At 43.2% G+C, this 6,698-nt stretch overlaps 1 protein-coding gene across 2 annotated transcripts in view; it reads right to left on the bottom strand.

Annotated features, from left to right (window-relative positions):
- Positions 1–6,698, bottom strand: part of OCRL (OCRL inositol polyphosphate-5-phosphatase) — a gene marked incomplete at its 5' end in the record, with an annotated part of 59,463 nt that overhangs the window by 5,024 nt on the left and 47,741 nt on the right. The window contains 1 exon segment of one of the 2 annotated variants that reach the window (XM_006165852.2): positions 1,476–1,499. Within the exon segment in view, the coding sequence (XP_006165914.2) occupies positions 1,476–1,499 (24 nt within the window). 2 annotated transcript variants of the gene reach the window in all.

Raw genomic sequence — 6,698 nt, 5'->3', positions numbered from 1 at the left:
TTCTATGACTTGATAGTCATGTTCCCTACGGTTACCAGAACTTCTGTTAGTGGCTTATCCAATGAGCACTTTCCGCCTGCAAGTATTAAACCCAGCCACAGGTATGAGCCAACACACTCTCCATAATGGACTCTACCACCTTTCTGGATCAAACACAACATGTGTACAGATTCTTTAGCAGAAACTTACCACATATAAATTATTTAGCACTGATTCGTGTACTTTTAAAAAAATCTGACATCCAACTGGAGCTTTTCCTGTACTACAGCATTAAGGTAACACAAGGTACTGTCCAAGATGAAAAGACAGAACACAGACTGCTCTTAACAGGGAAGGGCCAAGAGCTGAGCTGTCCCGAGCCTCAGTGGTTTAAAAAGGTTAACAAAATGTCAGTAGGTTACATATACCACACTATCCACTGTCCACTTTCAAATACATGTGTGATAATACCAAATGTCATCCTATGTCTCTGGAGTCTAGAAAAAGATCACACAGAAGAAACAATACTCAAAAAATCCCAGATTATCCTCAACTCTGATTTTCAAAGGGAAATCAAGGCCTTTTGTCTTTTTTCAACAAGACACAATTGGTGCCTGATAAGCTCATACTTTGTAACCTTAGTGCTAATGACAAAAACACAGAAATAATATAGCATCCCCATCATCAAAATGCATCACGCCCCACCAGATGGGAGGCGCCATGGGAACCCGTGTGAATGTGTTTGAGAATGTTTCTCAGTCCCGTGCTCCTCTTCTTGAGAGCCTTGTGTGGAACAGGGCACTCTCCAGGTGAAGAGAGAGGCAGCAAGGCCCCGCAGAAGGAGTACTTCACTGGGGAAGACCTGGGTTCTAGCGCCCTCTACCCAATACCCCTGCTATCAGGAGCAGTACGACTTTAACATGTTTTTCAACCTTTCTGGGCCTTGGCTGTCTACTGGAATGGAAAAAAATACCCTCTCCTGTCTGAAAGCAGAGGGTACAATTAGCTGATCCCTATGAATTCGTTCTGCTCCACAATTCTGTTCTGTGTTCTATTTCCTGACTGTATCAGTGCAGTCTTTAAGTAATTAACCACTATTATCCCTAACCCCAACTAGCTCTTAATGCAACAGAAATCCACTGCTTCTGGTTTTATTATCATTGGAAATGGAGGGCAGCTAACTGACATCGTCCTCCAACTCCTGAACTTTCAGATACATCAGAGACAGCTCTGTAGTTACTTCTCATTTCAAAAATGCAAATCTGGAACCTTGAGTCCTTTCACGTTTATGCACTGAATCTCAATGGCTTGATCGGCACAGTAAGCGTCTTGCCTGTACTTCCAACACACTTAAAGACAGCTGGGAGGACTGGAGGAGGTTCTCACCGAGTCAGAGGTCTCTGATATGGGACCGCCTAGGGACAAATTCCAGGGAGCACAGTTAAGTGTTAATCAAGCACAGGGAAAGTCTCATAACCACCAATGGATGGCATTACCTTTTCTAGGAAGCTGTCTTCTTCCTGAGAGCAGAGCAGGAAAAGAAAGTCATTGACAGATAGAAAATTATTAGAATTAATTTACAGAATTAGAAACAGATCAGTATTAGGACTCACTAGCTTATTAGATATATACGCTTTAAACAGCTTTGAATTCTTCAAATAAAGTATGACTGCTGACAATGGAACACATTCGCCACAGGAAAAGTTCTCTATAATGCATATTAAATTTTTAAATGCAGTTTGTTGAGAATGTCACTCAAGAACCATACACGCACAGTCCTAGACTTTTGCGCCCTTTGGCAGCTGCCAGCTGACCTGGCCAGACACCCACTGATGCTTCTTCCTGTTCGTCTGCTACTTGGAGACAGGCCCTGCCACGGCACTGTGCGGTTTCTCCCCTCACCGTGAGGCCACCTCTATGGAAGAACTGGGAAGGAGATGGTGAGCTAGTCTCCTTTCCATGGCCGTGCCTCTTGCCCAGCCGTCCTCCTAAGCAGTATCCCAGACTCTTTTCCATCTCCCCCATACCCACTCGCTTCCCCAAAAGCCCTTAGAAGCTTCCAGATCTAAAGGTTTCTCTGAAATGCAAGTACATTTCATTTCAGACCTTTGTGGGTCAGAAATCATTGCCCCCTATTTTTGTTGTCTTATTAAGTATAAGAGAAAAAACTGAAGCAGGGGACAGGGACAAAGATACCTTTTAAATCTTCCCTTTTATACTATTATTACTGTTCAATAGTAACAGCAACAGGAACTACCACCTGTGCAAAGTGCAAATAGACAATGTTGTTTACTATGCACGCATGTGCAAAAGCAGGTGAAGAAACTGAGGCTCTGAGAGGTTAACTTATTTGCCACCTGTCTTACTATTAGGTATAAGTGGCAGAATCAGGATTGGAGCCCAGGTCTGAGAAACTCCACAGTTATTATCACTAGGCTCCTCACACAACTCAAAAAGGACACAGTAACTGCTTCCTGGACTGGGAGGCAGGGGAAATCTATGGGAATGTATTCTCCATGACAGACAAGAGACTAAGAAATCCTGCTTGCAGGGCAGCATGGCTAATGGGAAGAACGCATGCATTGGTGTTAGATAGTCCTCGGTACAATCTTAGGTCTGCCTCTTATTAATTTTATGGGACCTTCAAGTTACCACACTTTGTAGGGCCTCAGTTTCATCATCTCTACAACAGGTGTAATAATACTTACCTCACAAGGACAGGGAAATAGCCTAAAACCACAGAGTGGTGGGCAGTATGCCAGCAGGAGGGGCCTGGGTCTCTCCAACCCCTCACACCACCCCAGTGAGCCCCTACTAGATTTCTCCCAGTTCTGCTCCAGGCCACTGAGAACTCAAGTATAAATCACCTTTCTGGTCTAATAGGTAAAGGGAGAAATCCAGTCTTACTCTCTGAGATGCACAGGGGCTGCAGTGAGGGTGAAGTACATGTTCCTTGACATTCCAAGTTTAATGCTGATTGCATTTCTCCCACACCACTGCTATACAAGGTCATTAGCTGTTTTTAGTATTGTTAGATACATTATGAATTAAACATGCTTTTATGGGTTTACCTTGACTCTTACATACCCCATGAAATAAAGTTATCAGAGTAATTAGTACTTTATAAAGTACATAATATTTATATTAAAATTATAATACTTTTAAGAATTATTCATTTTACTTATTATCATTATTTTTTAATTTGACCAGAGAGAGAGAAAGAGGGAAAGTGAGGAATCAAGCCGCCAGGTCCGAGACTTTAACCATGGTCTGCCATGTGGGAGTACAGTGCCTTAACCACCACATCAACTGCCAGCCCTAAAATTATAATGTGAAGTTAATTTTTGAGCGTCAAATATTTCATTTAATTTTGGACTATAACTTTTTAAATAAAATTTAGGACTATGTGTTAACAAATAAACAATCTCCCTGCATGACAGACTTTATATTTTTCTTCTTATAAGTACAAGACCCTTGGAATGATGAGTAAAATCAGGCAGAGATTTGTTTGTACACGAACATGTCAAACCAGGCCCTGAAAGTTTACTTTGAGCAGTGCCCATCTACTGTACAAAAGCACTATGGGAAATGCCTTGGGAAGGGGGCGATAAAGAGAAAGATATTGTCCCTAACTCTGGTTTGCAACTCAATTGGGGTAAAGAATGCCACAAATTAGGGCCTGATATTATTATAACTCATAAATATGAGTTCTCAATAAATGGTCACTAGTCCTTGAATGATTCACAGGACTTTAAAGGGTAGAGGTGGGGAGCCAGCCAGTGGGGCGGTAGTGTGGCAACACTCCGAGATGCTGGACCCAGATGGGAAGGATCTGGGTTCATGAGGCCTCCCTGCACATACTGGGACTGCAGGTGCATGCCTGCAAGCCTGGCTTCCTGGGGCTGGTGGTGGATTATGATGTGAATATCCTGTTGGGCATGCCTCCCTCCCTCCCTGGTCCTCACCCTCTCCCTCCCTTCTTTCCTCTCTCTCGAGAAATAAATAACTAATACATAATAAAGAATGGAAGGTCAGCAGGTGGCATGGTGGCACTGGACTCCCATAAGGCCAAACATGGTTCAAGTCCCAGACCTGGCAGCTTAAAAATCACACCTGGTGCTTCTGTGTGCATCCCCAAAATTCTGAGAGGAGACTAAAGGAGAAGAGATTACAGCATGGCCATCACTCCTGAGGGGTGATTTCTCCCTTTCCCTCCCTCTGTCTCTCTCCAGCAAAGTGCACACATATTATGGCAAAAACTTAAAAAAAAAAAATTGGGACCAGCAGTTAGCGTAATGGCTATGTTGCTGGACTCCCATGTAGTCGACCGTGGTTCGAGTCTGGGACCCAGTGGCTTAAACTCATGCTGGGTGTGTGTGGGTGCGTACCCAGGATCCCAAGAGGAGAAGGGATTGAGGTGTGGCCATCCCCCAGGGGGGTGATTTCTCGCTTTCTGTCTCTCTCTGTCTTTCTGGTGAGCGCACGCGCCCTATAGCAAAAACCTCTCCAAAAAAAAAAAGAGATGGGGGATATCTAAGTAGAATAGGAAGAAAGAAATAAATGTATACAGAAGGTAAATCACAAGGTGAGGTTAGGAAGAAGGTAGTCATCTAGTTCATGGGGGAACACTGAAGAATGTTGAAAATAAAGTGGGACAAATCTGAAAAGATATGTCAAAGTCAGACTTCAGGGTCTTTGGCAGGTTAAGGAATTTGGGTTGTATTCAGCAGGTAAGGGGAAGCCACTGACTACCTTTAAGCAAGGATGTGAAAGGCCTTAAAGCAGTTACAGAAAGGTAATATGATGGGGGCCAGAAGGTGGTGGGGTGGCTAAGGCACTGGACTCCCACATGGCTGATGGTGGTTCAAGCCCCGGACCTGGCGGCTTGCTGTCTCACTTTCTCTCTCTTTCTGTCTCTCTCGGGTGAGCACATGTGCCGTACAGCAGATCTAAAAACTTATAATAAATAAAATTAATGTTTGTTTGTTTGTTTTAAAAAGGAAAGATCAACCTGAGAGCCCTCAAAAAGAAAAATTGAAGGGAAGGGACCAGCAGTTAGCATAATGGCTGTATCACTGGACTCCCACGTACTCGACCGTGGTTCGAGTCCCAGACGCGGTGGCTTAACCTCACGCCAGGTGCGTGTGCGTACGTGCCCAAGATCCCGAGAAGAGAATGGAGGAGAAGGGATTGTGGCATGGCCATCCCCCCTGGGGGGGTGATTTCTCGCTATCTCTCTGTCTCTGTCTGGTGAGCGCACATGCCCTATAGCAAAAACCTCTCAAAAAAAAAATTGAAGGGAAGAGGGACAGAGACAGAGGGAATCATTAAAAGGAATGGTCTAGGGACCAGCAGATTGCATAATGGTTATGTCACTGGACTGCTTCATAGTTGACCATGGTTAGAGTTCCAGACCAGGTGGCTAAAACTCACACCGGGTGCGTGTGTGTGCGTGCGTGCCCAAAGTCCCAAGAGGAGAATGGAGGAGAAGGAACTGTGGCATGACCATCCCCTCTGGGTGGCGATTTCTCACTTTCAGTCTCTCTGTCTCTCTCTGTCTCTGTGGTGAACATATGGGTCCTATAGCAAGAATCTATTTATTTATTTTTTAAAAAGGTGTCTAGAAAGGTAAGTTAAAAGCAGGAGAGAGTAAATACCTTGGCTAATAATGGGGAAATAATGCCTTAAAAAAGGAATGGATACAAAAGAAAATTGTGAAAGAAGATTTAAATACAGGTGGAGGGGCAAAAGATTCACACTGACAGTTTGCTTCTCTGGGTACAGGCACAAAGAACATAGACGTAAATTACATTTATTTCAATACTAATCTCACTTTAGAAAGTAGAAACGTCATTAACCTTTATAAACAAATGGCCTTCTCCTAATGTAATCCTACGGTTACTGCCAATCACTTAGTTCAACCGCTTTCAAAGGGTAGAGGCCCACTCTGGAATATGGCTCTGAGCTTATCCCTAGTTCAGGATTTCCCCAGGTGAGCAACACTGGCGCACAGCAGATGCAATGAGAGTCACTCTTTAATGCAACGTTCAACCGGAGAAGGAGGTTCCCAGTGGTAAATGCAGCTAAAATAATATAAAAAACCATCTAGAGGTAGAAAATTCAAACTAAAAAAATAAAGGTCCAAAAACAGAATGGGAACGATACAGGGATTAGTTCATTTCAAATGAATGAAATGTCATGAACTAATAAACTAATTCTCAAATTAAGTAAAATGAAGTACTTCTAAAAGAGATTAGTTTATGCTAAATATAGAGAGAGATTTCAACTAACAGAATAAGAAAGATGATTAGATCAGGAAGACAAAGTAAACACCTAGTGAAGAGATCACCAGGGACAAATTAAGCACCCACCTATTATTCATATTGCTTTACCTTTTTATATCGTTCTAATGGACATAATATCCTAAGGAAATAAGTTTCTCCACCCGTCCCTCAACTTTTCTCTGTGTTTACAACCCAAACCCTTAACAGACCTGCAAGTTCAGGTCTCCTCCACTAGTCTATTCTACAGGGCCTTCCGGTGGTTCTACTGGGTTGTCACGAAAGTCATGAGGCATTTTTGCATAGAAGAACATACAAAAATACGTCATGACTTTCCCGACGACCTAACAGATGCCCTCTGGCGCAAACACAAGCCGATCTGTTGACTTAACGACTCTTTCACCTGCCCTTATCCCACCTAACCATCTTATTTATAAT

This window comes from Tupaia chinensis, unplaced genomic scaffold (genome assembly GCF_000334495.1).
Source record: "Tupaia chinensis unplaced genomic scaffold, TupChi_1.0 Scaffold144058_1, whole genome shotgun sequence".
NCBI classification, from domain to species: domain Eukaryota; kingdom Metazoa; phylum Chordata; class Mammalia; order Scandentia; family Tupaiidae; genus Tupaia; species Tupaia belangeri.
This window is presented reverse-complemented; position numbering and strand designations above follow the sequence as displayed.